Below are 22019 nucleotides of genomic sequence, written 5' to 3' on the forward strand. Positions count from 1 at the left end.
AAGAAATGTGTGACAAGCAACGACCTGTTTAGCACGTAGTTATATCCTGATCTTAACTGGGATAGGATCAACTCGGTTTTATTTTTAAGGATTTTAATTTTCATTTCGATCGTATTCTTTGTATACTCTTATACGTATTTTGGCAAATTTGCTTTTATCTTCATCAGGAAAATTCCTAATAGGGATAGGATAGTTTATGTTGCACAAGAAAGGTATCTTTTCTAGAGATAACAAATAGAAACCTGTTGAGAACTTAGCTACTGGGGTACTGTGATTTCGGAGAGTATACTTTTGCGGTTTAGAGGAGGGTTGTCTGCATTAATCGCTTTCGTTTTGTTTTCAGTAATAGCTCGGTATTATATTCGTTGCCGGCTATATTTTTTTTTTGTTTCCTATTAGCTAGTCACTCATAACGTTGACTATCTTGTTATTTCTATTGAAGTTTTTAATTTTTCAATTGCAGATTTGTTTTATAAACAGATGATAGAATTACAGTTATTTATTTTAACAAAATTTCATGCTTTTACAATAGCATTCACTTCAGTTCTATAGATTGTGGTGCATAGAGAAAGCATTATGTTGTATCAATTGCTATTAACAACAGTATATGGGTCATTCTTTTACAACTCGGACACCTTTTTGACCTCATAATCTCCGATTTGGCTGAAATTTTTTTTTATGAGCTCCTTTCATAAAATAAGAAGACCCGTATCTCTGAAAAAAATTTTGTTATTTTTTTCCTAGGTGATATGGACCCATGGGGTTTTGAGAATTGGCATAGTACACATTTTCAAATGGCTATTTCTCAAGTTCTATAAAAGGTAGAAATTTACAGCGTTTCAAAGATAATTGATTGTACTTTTATGAAATTGTTTAAACAATTAAAATTGTTTATATTTAAGTACTAATATTAACCGTTAAGTTTCAAAAAAAATTTTTTCTCAAAACTTTTAGCTAAATTTTCAATTTTTATATTTTATTTTGATTCAGTTTTAAATTTTACTACTAAATAAAAATTTTCGAGAAATTTTTTAATATTTTTTTTCTCCCGCAAAACACATCAAGCACATGCGTACTACATTTCCATTGAATGAATTTTCAAAGAATATACTACATATATTCTTATATAATATTTTTGATTTCGATTAGTAATAAGATTCTACATAAAACCCAAAAATTTCAGGACGATATTGTAATTAGAAGTACTTTTAAAAATTTATTTATCCTTCATATCACACCAAACGAATATACACGATTTTTCAGTAAAAAAAAAGGAATATGTCACACAATTTTTTTTTTTTTTGATTCAGATTAATATATAAGTTCTACTTAAAAATTATATATTTCCAGTGTGATATTCCTTTTAGAAGTAATTAAAAAAAATTAATTTATCAGGCGTCCTTCACGTTACTCATACGCACCATAGTACCATAAAATCAATTTTCGAAGGAAGACGATACAAAAATTTTTACTTTTTATTTTTAAAATAAATGTAAACATAAAATATTAATATTTTAAATTAGTTCCGCATCATTTCTGTTTTTAAATTATGAGTTTTAACATAATTAAACCCTTTAATAAACTTTTTTCTTATATAGATGAATTAAAAAGTTAATTAGTTTCTTACTAGCCGAACTACCTAGAAAACTGCAGCACATGATCACACCTTCCTTCTTCGGTGAAGTGTTATTTTGCTACAGTTGGAAAAATACTCTACACAGGCAAGAAATGTTATAGGAAATAAACTGTAAAAACTTTTGAAGATTATTTGAAGTTACATTCCAGAAACGTTCTCTAACTTTCCAAAAATGGTAAATTAATAGTTTTAAAATGTTTGTAACACAGAAATGTTTAACTACAGGGCAACATAACTGTTTAGTTGAGTAAGTTTATATCATACCTACAAATATTAATTTCTGTTTGATATATCTGTTTGATATATTCCTTACAGTTTACAATCTGATACATATTTACCCAAATTCAAGTATCATATCTTAGCAGTTCAAAGGATTGTCATAAAATGTCTGATCTGGGGAATTGAACTGTATTTTGATAACGTTGTTACAGCTATTTTGATTATAAATATATTAATTGAGAGATATATAGCATCTTGTTAGATAAATGTTGACACTATTTCGATTTTACTAAGAGGTGGCTTTTAAAGTTATTTTCCAATTCAGTTTAATTAAAACAGTTTCTTTTTCACTTGATTTGCATATATGGTATATTCTTCATGATGTTGAAAAGAAATTGTTGGATGTCCAGAAACGCTTTACTTTTATCGAAAAATTTATTTTTATGAATAGGTAAGAAGTAAAGCATAAATTTATATAAAAAATTAATTTATAATTCTCATATTGTTTAGTTTCAAGTTTCTATAAACATATTGAAGCTAAAGTAGATAGGTTGTATTATATTAATGGAATAACTTCTAAATATGTTGGTTTAATGATATATTGCATGACTATTGGGTTGGATTGAATTGATTGTGCCTTCAATTGTTTTTATTAAATTGTTTCTTTTTCGAAATCATCATTTGCTACTGTTTTTTTTTTGTACGCCACTTAAAGTGCTTTAATAAGTCACAGAAATTCTATGGAAGGCGTAAATTGTTAATGTGTACTTTATTCGAGTACTATTAATCTATTATGTACTAGTAATCTATTATGTACTATTAATCTAGTATATACTATTAATTTATTATGTACTATTAATCTATTATGTACTATTAATCTATTATGTACTATTATGTATTATTTTTAATAATAAACTATGCTTTCAAGTAGTTTTTATAATTAGAAAGCAAACATTAGGATCATAAATAATTTGGGATCAGCAACTAAAGGCTTGTTAAATAAATGTATTAAATCGTTGCTAGAAAGGACCTAATATATTGTTATAAGACTTTTAGATGTTCGGACTCTTTCCGTTAATCAACAAACACTTTTTTCGTAAAGGTTAAAGTCCCATGGTTCAAATTAGATGAATCTGTGCAATGGTTGTTGACATTATTGATATAGGTATTTGCCAATAGATGGCTCCAAAATTAACTTTATAATTTTAAAATGTTACATATACTCCAGAAGGCATATTGTTAATTGGCCATTATAGAACTTTAAAATATGAAAATGTTTTGTCAAATAAATTGGTTGATGAAGAAGTTGTGAGCCTTATTGAACAGATGGGCATATATTTTAATATGTTATGTATGTCACATATGTTAATTTTTTTAGAATCCCTGTCATTATTAGTTCAAATCCTGGAGATTTATAGTATATGTAGAGTAGTTGACCTCACTGATCTAAACATATGTAGTTACCTATTTACATATGGACCATTATAGTAATTAGATTAGATTTTAGAGGTTTGTAGTAGTAGTAGTAGTTGACATCATTGATCTTAACATATGCAATTGCCTATTCTCACTATGGCCTACTTATGACTATTTTAGTAACTGAATCCAATACTGAAAGTTTGTAGTAGTAGAAGTAGTGGCATCACTAATCTAAACATATATTATTTGTATATTTTAATACAGACCATTATAGAAATGGAATTACTGTCTGATATTTAAATCTTTGATAAGAAGATTTTAACATTCGTACAGATTTTAGATAGAATACATATAGTCTAACTACGAGTTTATGAAATAAAAACAACATTCTCAACATTCAAGAATAAAATATATATATATTTATTAACAAAAATTCAAAGGAATATAAATTTGTCTTGTTTACATAGTTTGTTTGCAGTTGTTGTTGTAAAGTTGAGATATTAATACATTTATGCTTATTACTTAAACATTTATTTTAAGAAAAATATTTATTCATTCACATACATGTATCTAAAAATGTTTGTTCTGAAGACAAAACTGTAATAACAATAAAAAATTTTTTTCGCACTTAAAATCAATTTTAACATTTTAAATAATTCGTAAAAAAAACAATTAAATATTATTTAATTATATTCATACCTAGACAATTTTTAAAATTTATTTTTTTCATAACAAAAAATATGATTTATAATCAAAATTATAAATTCAATTGATTTACATATATAATTTCATAATGATATATAAATTAATGCTTTGTGAGCATATTAGTTTAAAAACTCAGTAGAGATAATATGCAAAAAAAAATTAATTTTATCTATTCTGTATGAATATATATGTCTATATATTGTATGTACTTATTTTAATAATGTAAATATGGATATATGCATTATATTATGTTTAGCGTCTTTAAGGGTATCTTTTTTTCATATTTTTGAGTATAATTGAATTGAGTATAAAAAATGAAATCAAATAAAATATTACAAACTTACAAATACAATTTGTACGAGTATATAACAATATATATTATATCTAATATATTATATACTGCAAATATTGTTTTGAAGACGGATCCAGGTGTTTATGAAAGTGACATTCATAGAAACAGTGGCTAGCTTGGATTTAAGTAGATTATTCCAAGTCACTGCATCTTTGCATGTACATTTATTTATGTATATATACTTATAAATATTTTTTTTTATATATAGTTTCTTTATATGTTATATAGTATTATGTTTAAGTGATAACTCAACTCATGTCACACAAATTTTCCATGCATTTTAAAGGCTAGAAAATGATATTTATTGTATGGATTTAAATAATTGAATTTCTTTTAAAATAATTGAGTTATCAGATAAACGTATTATAATAAATCTCTTCATTAATGTATTCATATCATTAAAATTGGTTTATGTTAAATAAAAAATATTTTTGAATTGTAGGAGAAAACGACTTTTACAATAAATAAATTTATATTTTTTCATTATTTACTTTTATATTTTTTTTAATATGACTATTTTTTTTTTTTTTCATTGAATTAATTTCATATATGCAGATTTTCTTTGATAAAAACACAAGAACTTTAATTTTTAAATATTAAATTAATAATAAGTAAATATCTGAACTCCTCATTTTCTGTGGTCAAAAAAACAGAACAATATTAATAGTTAAATTACATTTAATTCTTCATACATAAATTAACAAAAATATTAAATTATAGTATTTAGCTATATTTTTATTTTTGTGCTTGTAAAGAAATTAATTTAATTATATGCTTGTAAAAAATTTTAATTTAATTTTGTGCTAGTAAAAAATATATGAATTGAATTATATACTTTTTAAGAAATTAATTTTATTATTTACTATTGAAAAAATTAATAATACATAATTAGCAACTGTAAAAAATTAATTTAATTATGTACTCGTAAGAAAATGAATTTAATTATATAATTTTGAAAAAATTAATTTTATTATGTACTTTTGAAAAACTTAATTTAATTATGTGTCTGCAAAAAAATTAATTTAATTATGTATTTTTAAAAAAATTAATTTAATTATGTACTTGTAAAAAATTTAATTAATGTAATTTTAAAAAAATTAATTTAATTATTTACTTGTAAAAAAATTATTTTATGTAGTTGTAAAAAAATTAATTTTATTGTTAAAAAATTAATTCAATTATATACTTTTGAAAAAAATTTCTTTATAACCTTGTGTCAGTGAAAAATAGATATTAATATCAATATATTGTTATTAGTCGTTTTCTCAAAAATCCCACCTGAAGTCTTACGGAGACAGCATTGTTTTTTTTTTATTTTGGCGATTGCTTTAATTTAATTTTTTTTTACAAAAATTAAAAAAGGATTTAGCAAATGTATGAATATATATATTGTATATAACATATTTTGTTTAAGTAATTAAACAAAGGATTATGTTAACAAAATAAGAATAATAAAAAAAAATATTTCTCCATTTTTATTTGCTTTTAATATATTTATATATATTATATATGTTTTTAAAACATAACTGTACCTGTTTTTTATTTTTTTTTTTTTTTTGTAAGGACACATATACTCTATATATATAAATATACTTTAATTGCAAAAACCTTTGGTTATGCAATTTTTTAAAAATTAAATTCAATTACTTTTTAAGTTTTCAGTTTCTTTTTTTTTCTTCAGTTTGCACTTACAGTTTTTTTGTTTTTAGTTCTCCAGATACTCATATAGTACTAGTTCTGGTCATGTTCGTATCAGTTAGACTGCATATAAGGTACTTTTTCTTTCTAATCTTATCAGTTTGTGGGTTCTTTTAGTTTTCAGGTTACTGTTTCATGCTTAAAAGTAGCTTAAATGTAATACAAAATAATGTAATAAAGATTCCGATATAAAATATACAATATATAAATATGTAAAGAAGAAAATCCATTTAACTTGAAACTTTGCTTCATTCTGAGTAAGTTACGTTTTTTAATATTTTGTTTTTTTTTGTTTTTTTTGCTTAATTATTTGTATATATGCTGTAGATGTATATATTTAAAAATATCTCATATCAATATTTTTTAAATATGTATTTCTCTTTATGGTTAGCTTATAATATAACTATTAAACACACACACGTATTAATCATATTCAATATGTAATAGTCATAGTTTTTAATTATATTAACAAAAATGAGTTTTTGAAACTTAAGAAATTATGATATACATATATATATATATATATATGTATATATATAACATATTTCAGTATAACAAATTAAAACATAACATAAAATATAAATATTAATTAAAAGATCATCATATATATATATATATATATATTATAATAAATTATAACATTCTATAAAATAACTGTGGTAATGTGTAAAATAAATTATATTATTGAAATTTCACTTATCTAATAAGGTATTAATAATATATTAAATAATATTCTGTACGTAATCATTTATATATATATGCTATTTGTGTGCATATTTTAATGTATATTTTTGCTTCTGATGATATGTCATTATTTTTGCTTAGTTTATCTTAAATACTTGAATAATTTAATTTAAATATTAAATAATATATTAATATACATAATTACTACAATTAGATTTTCAAACACATGCTCAACACTTAATTTGAATTAGCTTATTTATACCATATTTATTTATTTAATTATTTAATTATTTTTTTTTATATATATTCAATAATAATGTAGTTTTAATTTGGTCTTGACCAAACAATTTTAAATTGAAGTTGCATATTTTTTAAATTGTGAAAAAGTTTTATTAAAAATATATAAATATATGTATATAAACGTTGTATGTAAGTTATATGAGTATATAAACAGATATGTATACATATGTACATACATACATACATACACATACTTAGGTAATACATATAAATATATATAAACGATTATGTGCATCTGAATTAATATTTTATAAATTAATAATGTTTAATAAAAAATTTTATTTAGTTTCATTGCTTCTATATAAATATATATGTACATAAATATATATATTTATATATAAATATTATTCTAGCTAATTTTAACAACAATGAGAAATAACTAAAATTAGGAATTTGTATAAATATATAATATTTAATTAAAAAAAGCCTAAAAATCGCATATATAGCAAAAGTGTATGAAAAGGTTGTTTTTTGTTTTTTTTTTGTTTGATTTTTAATAATTTATTTAATACATATATAGGGAAATAATTTTTTATTACACATTTATATTCCAATTAAAGTTATATAATTTTTTAAAATTATTTTTGTTGTATAATTTTTAATTTTAATATAATAATTTTTTGTATTTATGGGTGAAAGTATACCAATTATTTAGTAATATATATATATTTTTTTTATTATTTTTTTTAAAACTTTTATCAATTTAAATTATTTTATTTGGGAACGATTTATCACAATTCAGATTAAATACATAAAATCTATACTAATACGGGTATTCCCAAAAGTGAATACAAATATAAAAAGATGTATAAACATACATAAATATATTTGTATATATATACATATACTTACATACATATATATATACAATATATAGAAAATTTAATATTAGATTAACGAATTCACATATACACATGCGCACTTATTACATTTAATTATACAAAAAAAAAAAAATACTAAAGAAAAATATAGATATATAGTATGACAGATATGCACTAGCTAGTACTTATAAAAAATATATACTTTCATTATAATAAAAGAGAGGTATACAGTATAACGGGGCATGAGCTTGGTAATTGAGTAACTTGGTAACTGTGCAACGCGGTAATAACAAGACTCAGTACGATCACACGTATTTTGTTGTTGCCACTTTACGATATTACTATGATAATCGATTATTGACTTTCATATCCCGAGAGTGTGAATATCCCTATAGTGTTTTCTTAATTTCAAATTGCACAAAATATATATTTATATATTAGTTCAGCAAATTTATTTGATTCTCACATGATGCACTAATGAAGCGCCTTGCTCTCCATGCCCAACTGCTTCTTTAACCATTTCACTGAAATACCAATCGCTCCATTCTCCATATGCGTAGAGCGCTTTAAATGCGCTTCAAATGTGTCCATTGAATCTGCACTGAAACTGCGAAATGCTTACTTTAAATGGCATGGTAATGCAGAAAGATGCATTTTTTTGAAGGAGTAGGCTGCGCTCTATTGTTCCTGCGAAGTGCATCAATAGCACTATTAAAGCGCTTGGCTGGCTGCTGAGCACGGTTGTCACTTATGGTACTTTAGTACCAAAATTGGTACTTTTTTTTCCGTTTGGTACTCTGGTACTCATGTTCAAAAAATGGTACATTTTCGGCGACCCAACTTTATTGTGGATATTGTATTGTTTTATACTTTTTGTACATTTTATATAAATTGTATTTTCTTATAAAAAGACAATAGAAAATTTTTGGACCTTTTTTTACAGAAATGGTACCTTTTTAAACCAATTTTGGTACAGAAAAAAATTTTCAAGTGGCAACCGTGCTGCTGAGCTTATTTTCAAAAAATTGTTTTTAGTTTTTAATGTAAATATTTAAGTCCAATTATATTTTTAATATTTTTAATTTGAGTAACATAATTATTTTTGGAATTACACTTAGAAAATTAATGCAAATTTGCTTAGTATTTTATATTATAAATAATTTTTTTCTTATAGAAAGGCACAAATTAGGCTTTTGTTGGAAAAATTAAAAATATGAAAAAAAATAAGAAAGAAAATCAAAATTTATAGCAGTTACGATTGATATATAGTATATTGAAATATGAGTTTTATTTTAAAAATAATAATTGTTTTATTGATGAAATATTAATAATTTTATCTTTGAATCGTATTGATAACAAGATTAATATTGTTTTATGTTTTTAAAATTTTTTAATATAGAATATTATTTATAAATAAATTATTAATTAAAGAATATATTACAGAATGCAAATTTTAGAAATTATAATATATTATATATATATAAAATATAAGGCAAAATTTAATTAATAATTAAAAAGAAATATTTTTGAAGTATTTTAAAAATACCAATTTTCATATATGGAAATTATTACAGAATTAAAGTTTATATAAATTGAAGAAGAATTAATTAAACTTTAATAAAAAAGAATTTTTAACAAATTATAAATTAAAAATAAATTATATAATTTTTAAATTGAATTGCATTTTTTAATTTCATTTTTAAGCAAAAACTAATATTTCATATATACCATTTAAATATGAAAAAAATTTGAGTATAGTGTAAAAATATTTTATTTAAAAAAAAATTTTTTTTTAAAATAGTTTAAATTTTTATATGTTTACCCAATATAGTTGAAAAAGGAATAATGTAATTAATTTAATTAATTTAGTAATTAATATAATTTAAATCAATGTAATAAAAGTATAACATGAGATTTTAATAATTAAGGTAATATATTCAATCTAATATTTAATCACTTTTAGCAATTAGGGAATTAAAATTAATTATAAAATTAAAATTATTTTTATATAGAAATAAAAATTTAATTAACACATTTTCACATCACATTCACAATTTAAACATATGAAATACATCACAAGAAAAGGTACTTGAATTTATATAAGGATTTTTTAAGGAGTAGTTTTTTAATAATAATTTTATTAAATTTTTTAAACGTTTTTAATAGGCCAACCGTAGCTTGATTTAATATAGTTCTTTTTTTTTTTGTTTATAACACTAATTAATTTAATTTATATATTTTAATATTATTCTTATGCTAAAATAAGAGATTTTTGTATCAACATATAAAATATTGAGCTTAAGAATATGCGGGTTTATAGGCGCTACCCAATAATTTATAAAAAAAACACATATACATAAGTGAAGGCCTAATGTTAAGTGCATTACAAAAACAACAATTGCGTTTACAATATATAACAACACATAAAATCAAAAAGATTCCCTATAAAAATAATTTTTTCAAAATATATTATGTATGTAAATATGTATAACTTTCTATTATATAAAAATAAGAATGGAGATCACTTTTGGATAGTATATAACGAGTAGTTGTAATTGTAATGCATATACTGTGAAATGCTAAAAAAAATTTACTTTTAATTAGAAATAATTAATTACATAATAATAATTATAAATTGTAAATTTTTTTTTTATTTAAAAACAAATTTATTTGCTCAATTGGATTTACTTATTTGAACAAAAATTAGGGCAAAGTTAAGAAATTAATATAAATAAAATTCAAATATAAAATAATGTTTATTTTATAAATTTCAAATAAAATTTTATATAAAGCTTATAATAGTAAAAATTACTAAGTAGAGCTTAATTTTAAGACTTGACTAGAAAATGCATTTGTTTATTAGTGTAACATTATGCCTGTACCACGGTCAAATTGTTTAATATATTATATACCAAATAAACACTCTACAATGACTTGTTGGTCTGCTTCTAATGGATCACTTTGAAGCGGTGCACTGGGTCTCCTGCTTAAAAAATGTGTTTTATTACTATTTATTTGTGAGGTTATTTTTATTAGTTTCGTATATTAATTATATTTAGTCGTAAACATGATCATTTACATTGAATCGGAAAATTATATATAAAAACTCTAGCAAGATAAGGAATAGACTTTTATTTGTTGTTTTAAAATAAGAAAAGATTGTAGTTAAAATTGCCGAAACTTCCATATTTTCATATCTTCACACGGATGGACAGACGAGACAAACGATTGAATAAATAAATAGGCAGTATTACAAAAATATGGATATAGTCAAATCGATTCAACCTATTTTGCTGATTTGAAAAAAGGTCATGTTCTTCTACGATCATTTCTTCCTATACATTATGTATGTAAAGTGTATAATTACGACATACATCATGTTAGTTGTAGATAAATAGATATATATACGGCATTGGAGAAGTTTTCGCTAAGAATAATATCACGAAATATATTCGGTTTCGAAAAAGACAGTATTTATTAAAAATACTTTAATTTGATGAAAGAATAATCTTATGAAATATATTCGACATCAAAAAAGATAATAATTGATAAAACGTTTTTAAGTTTATGAAAGAATAATCTTATGAATTATATTCGTTCCGAAAAAAAATGATTACTCAGGCTATATTGTAGCGAAATTACTAAATGATTATTATTGTGTTATTGAAGACCAGAAAGCACTGTGACATTTGCTAAATCGTAGTAATTGTCTTGAGCAGAGTATGAAGCAGAGTAGAGTATAAGAAAACCACTTATCTAAACACTCGCGTTCTGTATAGTTTTAGAGGTACGACCCAATAATCCTCTACGCATGCATTGTATTAATGGCGTCAAAGCTGAATTGAGATAATGTAGTATCGAGAGAAATAGAAAAATCTAGTTAATAAAAGTTAAGGTCTCACAGATCTGTAATGCCATAAGATTATAATGATAATGAATATTTTATTTTTAGAAAGTGAAAGCAGAAGATGAAAATTCTATTGAATGGGTAGTAGCAAGAAAGCATCATAAATGGAGATCGGCAAGATTAAGAACCACAAGATTAAGAAGAAGTAGAATAAGAAAAAAAGAATAAGAAAAATAGGAAGAATAGGAAGAAGAAGAATAAAAAGAAAAAGAATTTCTAAAAATTTATAATGTTAAATATAAAACTTAAGTCCTATAACGTTCAACAAATATGATAATTAGAGATCATCTATTTTAATAAAGGTCTGGGTAGTATAAAAAATACCTGAATCAGGCCAAAAGCTGATAACGGATTATTATGGTCACTTAATTAAGTAAGTTTAAAAATGCTGTGACAGTGAGATATGCTAATCATAAGCAATATTGTCTTTAGCTTTTTCAATAACTGCGCGGGCCAAAAATATGTGGGAATCAAAGTGATCCAATAATCTGTAAAATTGTGGAATCCCTTACTTGTGTGAACTTAAGTTTTTTTTTAGTAAGAACTCTGGAGTATTAATCAAACTTTATATCTTTGTTAGTCTTCTTTCTTTATTCTCTTTATTTTTATTTTTTTCTTATTAAATTCGGTTTTTTTTGCCATAGTGGTAAACCCTACTGTGCGCAAAATACGGAAATATCGGTGGAAATTTTGAAAAATTAATGTCGGTCGCGCATCTTTCTAGCTTAGACGAAAAATCGCTCTGAATAATTGGTTCAGCAGCTTAAAGGGAATTTGGGGTATGCCGCTTCATTAGACTTTCTGTTTAATTTTAATTTTTAATTAATGGAATTGTGCATTCAACTCAATCAGTTATCTTTAATCGAAATTTATGCATTTATCAAACTCTCATCCCGAGACAATTTTTGATTAATATAAAATCTGGACCCTAGTGGCTCATTGATTTTCATTGGCAGTTTAAGTGCTTAACCATTTAAGTAGAATTCATATCCATATTAAATAATTTGTACAGTGTTCTAATTCTTTTTCTTAATACAAAATACAACAAAGTTAGTCTCTTTCATATTAGTTGTTGGGTTCTGGTCATAACTAATTTAAACAATTACCGTCAAATTACATTCGACGACGGCATAGTCCGACAAGTCACGTATGACCACAGGCATAATTTTACCCATTTTTTGCGTTAACTTACACACACACGCACTCACGTAAATAACATACATGTGTATGTGTAGATAGAAAAGTAATTTATAAATTAAATATTTATTGATATCGGTAATTGAAGTAATTACTCTGTTAACAATTTTAATGTGTAATGCTTTAACACACAAATAAACAAAAACAAAAACAACAACAAAAACAACAACAAAAACTTATAAAAGTAATGCTACTGTAATGGGAAATGCTTTTTTTTTTGTTTTTGTAGATGAGCAAATACGTGCATTACTCTAACTTAGTACTTCCGAAAAAGCTGTTTCCTTTTACTTAAATGCTACACTTAATTAATTAATATTAATTTGTTTTATGATATAAAATATTTTTAAAAAATAATAGCTACCAATGTTGTGCATAATTATTTTATAATAGACTTACTTTAATACAGATAATAATATATACGTATATGATATGAAGGAAATGTCTCTGTTTAATTAGCCAAAATAATTAATTATTGAGGCCATATTAAGTACACAGAAATGCATTGAATTAAGCACTTGTTTTTATTCGTTGGAGAGGATAAGTACTTAATTTAGTTTTTAAATTAAATATTAAATATTTGAGTAATTTTTGTTAGCTTGTAGAAGGAAGTATTTATTCTTTTACTTCTAAAACTCATCTTTTTTTGTATTTTTATTATTAACTTAGTTTATTTGTTCAATTTAAATGTCAAGGAGCAAAATTTGTTTATTTTTTTAATTAACTTAATAGATAAATTAAATATTTTCGGCGTTATTATAATTTTAAATTATAAATAAGTAATTAATTCTTTTTTTTTTTAAATATTTTAAGAATGGCCGAAAATTAAAAACTTTAGGAAAATATTGTATTTTTAAAAGTATGTTTAATGTCTATAAAATAATTTCTAATACATTTTGTGTGGTAGTTTCGGGTAATTTAAAATGGTAGACTTGCCACAAACATTTTTTCGATTAGTGCTGGTGCTGGCACTAAATCTTCTAATTTCAGATAGAATATTCTTTGCAGTCCTTGCACGCTGAGCGAACGTAGTTCTGGTAGCTTTCCGAGTAACCGACTGAAGTAGTGTGGTTTCTTTTGTGCCTCAGCGTTATAAGTGACATGATCACGTAGACTGCCAATGATCTTCATCTGCAATTGCTCAACTTTTTTCGGTTCATTTAAGCCATGCCGTTCTGTAATATAAAGTCAAAGTTAACTTTATTATATGTTTTTTTATTTTTGATATTTATTTTATTTTTTTCCATTACTTCACTAATTTTTTATACATTATATATAGAATAATTATTATAACATTTTGAGATTTTAATACTACAAAAATGATTTCATTTTTTAGTCAAAAATATATATAAGGGGTTTTCACGATTTTGTGTAATGAGTTTTGTTATCGAGCAAAAGAAAAATAGAGACTAAATTATATAATAGTTTAATTGATTTTTCCTAAATGGGAGTTCTGAGATATGTAATTTTTTTAGTGCCAAGTGGATTTCTGTGATTGCTCAATCTTTCGAGATATAAAGAACTATGCTGACAATATAAATTAAAGCAATTTAATTTATATGAATAATATAATTTCGAAAAATTTCAAGCTGCTTGGAGATACTCAATAACTCGAACAGAAAATCTTTTTTGCGTTACATTTTATTTTGATTTCGTTTAATACAAATAAATAAACCAGAAAATGTTTGAACACAATATTGTTGTTGATGCTCGAAGTTTCGAACATCATAGGGTCGAAGTTTCGAACATCATAGGCTCGAAGTTTTGAACATCATAGGCTCGAAGTTTTAAACGTTAAATTGCTTAAAATTTCGAGAAACAGTATACTTAAAGTTTCGATTAATAAAATGGCCGAAATTTTAAACATCAAATTGTTTTCGAAATTCGGAACATCTAATTGCACGAAATTTAGAACATCAAATTATTCAAAACTTGGAAAATCAAATTGCTAAAAGTTTCGAAGATCAAAATAATCGAAATTTAGAACAAACATATTTTTAAAGTGCTTAAAGTTTCGAACATCAAACTGCTTGTAGTTTCAAACAACAAAATGCTTGAAGCTTAGAATATTAAAATGTTTGTTAGAACAGCTTGAAAAATATATAAAGCTCCGATGTATTTTATGTATTCATACTAGTCTTTCAAAGTGTGCGAGTAATACTGTACTGAAGCAGTTCGAATATACTCGAACTTTAACATTTGCATGAAATATTTCAAATATTTAGTGATACTAGAGCTGCTCGAAAATATTCCAAATACTGTGACTTATGTTTAATTTTATTTTCGTTTTATTTTATCAAATGCACGAGCAATATATAATATTCGAATATATTCAAGCGGCTCGTTCTGCTCAAATACAAAGATCCTTGAACATTAATATGCACGAGGCTTCGAACAGCTCGAATATATGAAACTTTTATAAATTTTCAAAGGGTCATGTTATGCAGACGATTAAATTATAGTCGATAACTACATTTGTTGTTGTTTTCAGCTCGGACCCTACACTGCTAAGACTTTGACAGGATTTTTATATTTGATTGCAAATATTTATTATTTTGAAGTTTGTTTGCAAATAAAAATTTGTATATTTAATGAAAAAGTGAGGTTGTATGCAAAAATCTTGTCAATTTGTCTAATTTGCCAGTTTAGTTAGTGTAGAGACCGGGTCAGGTAATAAACTATAGTGAAAATACATTTTTGTTTTTTTTTTTAAATCAAATATTTTGTTTTAAATTTGTTGTATCAGACTTATATATAAAGTAATAACTTAACAGTTTAAAATTTATATATTAGTTATTACCTGTTACCAAAGTTAGTGCACAGAGACATGCAAATGCAGATATATCGATTTCCAAGTTGTGCAAACTCTTGCTGAATTCCAAAATATCATTTAACCAATCACCAAAGGAGCGTTCACATTGGCTACGGTGGAGTACAATCCCATTACAAAACGTCATTTTAGTATCATCACTACGTGCTCGATATGATAGCCGGAGTACAAAAAGTTCTAACATAGCTGATTGAAAAAGTAATTCCTGATCCTCTGGGCACAAATCTCCATATCCCGGTATTTTGTCAGCAAATTGTTTTATAACATCAACTGAAGTGGTAAGTAAATTATAGAATTGTTGCACTTTTTCAGCTTCACTCATAACAATTGGCGAGTCTTCCTGATTTGGTTCTTTGTATTGTGAGTAATCCAAACATGATGGATCGGGTGTTGTGTCTACATGACTTCTAACCAAAGCAGTTATTAATGATATCGGTGGTGATGGCGGAGATTCTTGTGGAGATTTTGGTTTAGAAGGTAAACGTCCGCGACGACCTTTAAGTGAATCTGTGCGTACTACCTCCTTGACCATACCAACAGCTAAACATTTTTGAAAGCGACAAAACTGACAACGGTTGCGACGCCGCTTATCGACTGGGCAAGATTTATCAGCTAAGCAAACATATTTGGAACCTTTCTGTACAGTACGCTTAAAGAAACCCTTACAACCTTCACAGGTGCGTACGCCATAATGCTGACAAGCTGCTGTATCGCCACATACAGCGCAAAGCTGTGATGCGTTCTGTATGACCCTACCGTTAAGCAACTCATTTGAGGAGCTATTCAGGTTATGCATATGCTTGATATTACCGTTATTGTATTGGAGTACAGTTGTTGGTGTGTTAGTAACGTTAATGTTCGCTTGTTGATGACAACTTGGTGAACTGGAAGCGGAGCTTGGCGCACTTGACAGCTGTAGTGGATGGTGATGATGTCCTGACTGTCGATGACGTTGTTGTAGACCAGTTGTGCTGAGCACAAGTTTGGGTAGCTTTGGACTATGATTGGCTGGGGAATTTGAGCGCTGTATTGGTAATGAAGAGCGACGCAAAGAGGAAATTGTCGTGCCTGTTACGTTTTGTAGTTCGGATATAGTGGGAAACGTTGGAAGAGAATAACGATCCATTGCGTTTGATACGATGTAACTCTAAAATTAAAAACGTTAAATATATAATAAATAAAATTTATTTTTGTTTATTATAATTATAAATAATAGATGAGACTAGTACTGGTTATTAACATAAAATGAAAAATGAAATAAACATAGTACCAACGACCAACGGGGCAGGGCACTGCGGCCATAGTTGATACTAGGATATTGTATTTACAATTAAAGCCTTTAGTACAAAAAAGAGTCAACTCATTTTTTTTTTTTTTTTGATGAGATAAGATGAGATAACTCAGGGATTTGGAAAAATCTCAGAGTTCTACTTCAATGAGTCACTTATGATTTTGAGTTATAGATATAAATAGTTTTCGGTTGACAAAATGCTCTTATCTTTCATCACTATTATATTATTATATTATATATTTTTGAGTTGATCCGTTCCTGCATTAAGGCTTAAACTATAACTTTCTACTTACATTAGGTTGTTGCTGGGTTAAGTGATATTGTGGATAGAAACTGTCAGTGGTGGAATTGAAATGATGACTATGATTTTGACTCTGTTCCGTTGTAGAACCAGTTGGAATAGCGCTGTTGTTGCACTCATATGATGAGACCGAAGAACTTGGCGAAGTTGCCGATGCAGTTGTGGTGTTGAAGTGCCCATGATAGTTGTAATTGTTAGTGTTGTTGTTGTTGTTATTAGAATTCAGTGTAGTATTACTATTATTACCGCCGTTATTATTGTTTAACTGTGTCACTTGATGATGTTGTACATGATGTTGTTGGTGATGTTGTTGTTGTTGCTGTTGTTGTTGCTGTTGTTGCTGTTGTTGCTGTTGATGCTGTTGCTGTTGATGTTGCTGATGTTGAATTTGCTGATGTAAATGCATTTGATTATTTTGCGAATGTTGATTAAGCAAATGATTGCCGATCACTTCGGCTGTTGTTGATAGTTGGAAACAATCGTCATTCATTTTTAAATTCAATGTTGTATTATGTGTAGGTGAATTAGCTGCAGTTGAGTTATACTTAAGAGAGTAAGTTTCCTCAAAACTCGGTAATGAGCTGCCACATGAGAGCGGCCCGCTAATTGGCGAAATTAGTGGTTCAAGACCGGTACGACCGTTGTGTAATTGTGCTTGTTGCTGTAATGCTTGATGTTCTTTTAGTGTGTGCAATGCTATAGCTGGATCGCTACTTGAACGTAATGTTAATAGACCGATTTCCTGTGATGTTGTACGATCAAAACATAAAGAATGCTCTTGCTCTGAGCTCGGTGTACTTATTGTATGCTGTTCAGGTATTGAGGATAAACGTTTATCGCGCAAACAGGTCAATGTTGTCAGATTCTCAATTGAGCTTGTAATATCTTCGTTGCTACCAATTAAGGTTTCACAGGACGAATGTAGTTCTTGTAGCGTCTGTTGTGTATTTGGTTCAGCGTAGTTTGGATGTTGATCAAGACTGGGAGATAGTAATGATTGATTTGAGTCAGTTGGAAAGAAAAGATCTGACAATTGATGAAATGTATGATCGATGAGCTCTGTTTGCTCGACACTTGTACCAGTTAGATTGCCAATTAGTTGTTCCTCATTTGCTAACAGTTGCTGTCCCTCTTGTTTTAGATTATTTGAGTGTATTTGGTTGTGCTGATTCAGGTGATGATGCTGATTATTCGACTGTTGCGTTGAAAAATTGTCAAACGGAGAAAGAGAACTAAAAGAGCTCTGTAATGGTTCACATAAAACAAAGAACTGAATAAGAAGTTTGATTTGTTAAAACAGTTAAAGTTAAAATATATTGCGCGGCACAGACATGCGCCACATAATAGAAACTCTGATTGGTGGTTTGAGATTTATTACGGAAAGCAAACAATACGGACAGACTTTAATGAATATTTTATATGCTTATGGTTAAGTTGGCGGTAAGGATAATTCTTGCATTTCCATTGCCTTTTTACACTTTCTAATATGTTTTGGGTTATTAAATTTTTATAAATTGTTTATGATATTTTTTTCCACAATCATTTTTCTATTTAAGTGCTTCCTTGTAACGATTTTCAACCCTATTTATGGTGCGTTCATAATGCCTTACGATTGAAACGGATGAGTCCTGTATAGCGTGTGTAAGGTGTTAATTCTTGAAAATTAATTTGTCACGCCTGTTGGTTACTTCATTGTAAAATGGAAAATATGAAACTGAATATATATAATATATATTTTAAACATATTAGGCGGAACGTAATGCAAATTCAATTAGAGAGGTATTGTCAAAAGTGTCTATAAGTTATTAGATGGGCATATGCGAAATTTGCAAAACTTCATCAACAAATTAACATAAATAATTGAAAACGTTTTCAATATAAAGGATTTGAAAATGCTATATTTAAACTTGTAACGGCTGAATACTTCAAAAATGCTAGAGGAAATTAGCATTGTTCTATAGTGACTATTAACTAATTTGTGTTATAAATATCAGACAAATACTAAAATTTTATACCAGAATAATGTTGACCATCAAGTTTGAGCTAGATAAGAATGCAAAGATTCTTGGAGATTCTTAGTGGAGAGTCACACATAGTGACTTATTAGTGGAGTCATTACTGGAAAGGATTCGTATAGGAACGGTCACATTCGAGCTGCTCAAACTAGATAGGAATACGTGGAGGGTCACACATAGTGACTTATTAGTGGAGCCATTACTGGAAAAGATTCGTATATGAACGGTTACGTTCGAGCTGCTCAAACTAGATAGGAATACATAGATTTGTGAATTCATAGTGGAGCGAAGCATAGTATCATATATTCCGCTGATATATGAATAGTCACGTTGGAGCTGCTCTCAGTAGATGGAAATGCATAGATTTCTGGATACAGTGTAGCAAATCTCTATTTTATAGTAGTAGTAGTAGTATATTAAAACTGTTATAATTAACTTTTATATTGAATGTATATATCTAGTTTACAAAAATGCGAATATATTAATCCAAATAAAAATGTTCGAATTTGTAAATATGTAACTCTTTAGTTTTCAAACTTTTAGATAATGTTTTAGATAATTTACATGAAAACCATTTACTATTAATAGATAAAAAAAAGTTAAATATAACTTTTGGAAAGCCCTGATATTCACAAGTTTTTCTAATATTATTTATAAGGCTATTGATTAAATAAATACGCCTAAAAAATATGCTTGGGTCTAATAGTTACTTGAGCCTAATACCTACTTGGGCCTTATAATTACATTCGGTTTTATGTCCTTAATAATTTACGAAACCACTTGTGGCTCTAAGGGCTTCAAAGGATCTACAGATATGTAGCTCTTAAGCATTTTAAAGATCTATAAAAAAATTTGAAGTTTTTAAAACTCTACGCTTTTTAAGGTTCTATAAAAATATTTATAACAAAATATAAAAATATTTTAACTACTAAAATTCCATGGGATTTATAAAAATATATGTGTTTTCAAGGACCTATAATATTACTTGTAGCTCGTAAATTTCGTAAGCATCTAGAGATATATTTGTAGCTTTTTAGTCTTTTAGGGATCGATACAAATATTTTTAGCATCTCTTTAGAGCATACAAAAATGTTTGTGACTTTTCTTAAGTAAAAGTTTCAAGGTTCTCAAGGATCTATAATATATACATATATATATAGCTTACATTTGGTTGCAACAGTAACATGCTTGTTGTAGCGTTATTAAGCCTCGAGTTGCTAAGTTTGTTCTGTGGAGCTTGAAATGTTTTGTCGTTCTTCGATTTGCTCGGTTTAACGACGGTTAATGTTAAGTTGTTGTTGTTGTTGGTTGCTGCTGTTGTGGACGTTGATGTTGTTTCAGTTGCTGTATTGTAATTTGCTGCTGTTAAACGGTCTGTAGCGCTTAATGACTTCTCGGATGCACCTGTAAAGATTTATAATAAAGCAAAAATTATAATTTTAGTTATTTATTTTTGATATTACGTTCTGAAATATAAACCAAACCAAGCTATTAAAAAAAATGGAAATAAAATATTTCTAAGTGTCAGTTAATCCTCAGGGACTAGTTTAAATATCACATGACATTTAAAAATTATATTATGCATATTCTTTGTGGAAGACAACATAGATATACATATAAAAAAAATTTGATTTAACTAAACAATATATAAATTAGTAAGCATGCATTGTGTCAAGGAAATATTTAAGAATTTAATATAGTTTTGTTATTAGTACTGAAAATGTTTATATAATATTTTATTATATATATTTTTAAGTATAAGGGTTCATTTATTATTTTATTCTGTTTCTTTACTTTGACGTAAGCAAAAGCCGGTGTAAATACTGAATTTATGCATAAGAAATAAAAATATTGCATTAAAAATGATGCTGTTTTGTGTGCAAAAAAGGTTTGTGTGTATAAAATTCATTTGACAATAACAATGTTGTTGTCTTGTGTGAAAAATAAGTTTGTGTGTATAAAATTTATTTTGCAATAACAATGATGTTGTTTTGTTTGTGTGTACAAAATTTATTTGTATAAGTGGGAATTGGTAAACTATTTGTTTTGTTATTAAAATCTTAGTTTGTAATGTTTTGCAAAGTAACACTTTAAAAACACTTTACTGCAGGAGGCTTTTTAAAATTTCTTTAAGCAATTTCTTGACTAGTATTGATTTATTTGATAATATAAACTTCTTGATATCATTTTGAAATATTGTACAATGTACCAAGTCAAAAACAGAATGGAGGGTATCTGCAATCTTAGTAAATTAAAAGCCTTAATAGCAGATGTCATAACATTTTATACGCTATGAACATTATAATTTTGTTTTCATATCCATAAAAATTGTTAGTATCCGATACATTGCGTTTCGTGCCTCACGTTCATGCTACCAAGTGCGAATCTCAAGATATTGAAATATGCGCACCGTTTGGACAAGTGCACGAGAAGCGTAAATGTAGGTGAACAAGTTGCAACTACGAATGCAGGCGGGAATTTTGAAGTTTTGGAACTTGTTTCACTGAGGGTCGTGAATTTTGCAATGGTAAATAAAAGTTAAGCGTAATAAAAAGCCACAAATCACAACTCCTGTACAGTATGTTTATGTCCGTACATATGTTTATCTAATAGTTGATTTGTCTGTACATTGCTTTGAACACGAAAG

The 22019-nt window shown here is 26.4% G+C and overlaps 1 protein-coding gene across 1 annotated transcript; it reads right to left on the minus strand.

Moving 5' to 3' along the window:
- Window positions 1-13847: 13847 nt before the first annotated feature.
- On the minus strand, window positions 13848-20716 carry LOC119688326 (probable nuclear hormone receptor HR38). The gene is made up of 6 exons (XM_038103003.1): window positions 20538-20716; window positions 17809-18600; window positions 17350-17676; window positions 16616-16912; window positions 15736-16531; window positions 13848-14110 (listed from the first exon to the last, which is right to left on the minus strand). The coding sequence occupies exons 1-6, from the start codon at window positions 20556-20558 to the stop codon at window positions 13854-13856; spliced, it is 2490 nt and encodes an 829-aa protein (XP_037958931.1). The 5' UTR covers window positions 20559-20716; the 3' UTR covers window positions 13848-13853.
- Between the last annotated feature and the right edge of the window lie 1303 nt (window positions 20717-22019).

The sequence above is a fragment of the Teleopsis dalmanni genome, chromosome X (assembly GCF_002237135.1).
Source record: "Teleopsis dalmanni isolate 2A chromosome X, ASM223713v2, whole genome shotgun sequence".
In the NCBI taxonomy this organism is placed as follows: Eukaryota; Metazoa; Arthropoda; class Insecta; order Diptera; family Diopsidae; genus Teleopsis; species Teleopsis dalmanni.